This window comes from Myotis brandtii, unplaced genomic scaffold, assembly GCF_000412655.1.
Source record: "Myotis brandtii unplaced genomic scaffold, ASM41265v1 scaffold434, whole genome shotgun sequence".
Lineage (NCBI taxonomy): Eukaryota > Metazoa > Chordata > Mammalia > Chiroptera > Vespertilionidae > Myotis > Myotis brandtii.
In genome coordinates this window covers 481914-482305 of record NW_005366599.1, presented here as the reverse complement: position 1 = coordinate 482305, position 392 = coordinate 481914, and the positions used below count along the sequence as shown (strand labels likewise).

The 392-nt window shown below is 56.6% G+C and overlaps 1 protein-coding gene across 1 annotated transcript in view; it reads right to left on the bottom strand.

Moving 5' to 3' along the window:
* The window catches only part of PRDM16 (PR domain containing 16), an 82425-nt gene that overhangs the window by 38335 nt on the left and 43698 nt on the right, over positions 1 to 392 (bottom strand). Inside the window, exon 9 of the mRNA XM_005874318.2 lies at positions 324 to 390. Coding sequence (XP_005874380.2) covers positions 324 to 390 — 67 coding nt within the window. The remainder of the gene's footprint in view (positions 1 to 323; positions 391 to 392) is intronic.

Genomic DNA, 392 nt, shown 5'->3' with positions numbered 1-392 from the left:
TCTATCTATCTATCTATCTATATATATATATATTTTTGAGTCTTGAAAAATTAAGACAGTTACCTGAATCTCAAGGGATCACAGGGATCAGGCCTGAGGCGCCACCACCCCTAGTGGCGAGAGGCCATCATTGCAGGCAACGTACTAGAAAGAACCCACATCTGGGACTGGACCTCACTAACTCAGTGGCCACACGGCACAGGACACGGGGACGCGGGCCAAGGAGCTGCCTCTCTGCCCCTTGGAGATGCCAAGGGGGTGGCAGGAGGAGGAGGAGCGTGGCATTGGTTGTTTCCATGTGGTGGGCAGAGTCAGGGTCAGACTGTGCCTGCCCCCCGAGTGCTGGGGGCTCGGGGACAGGAGAGCGGGGGCTGCTGCTGCTGCACAGGCCT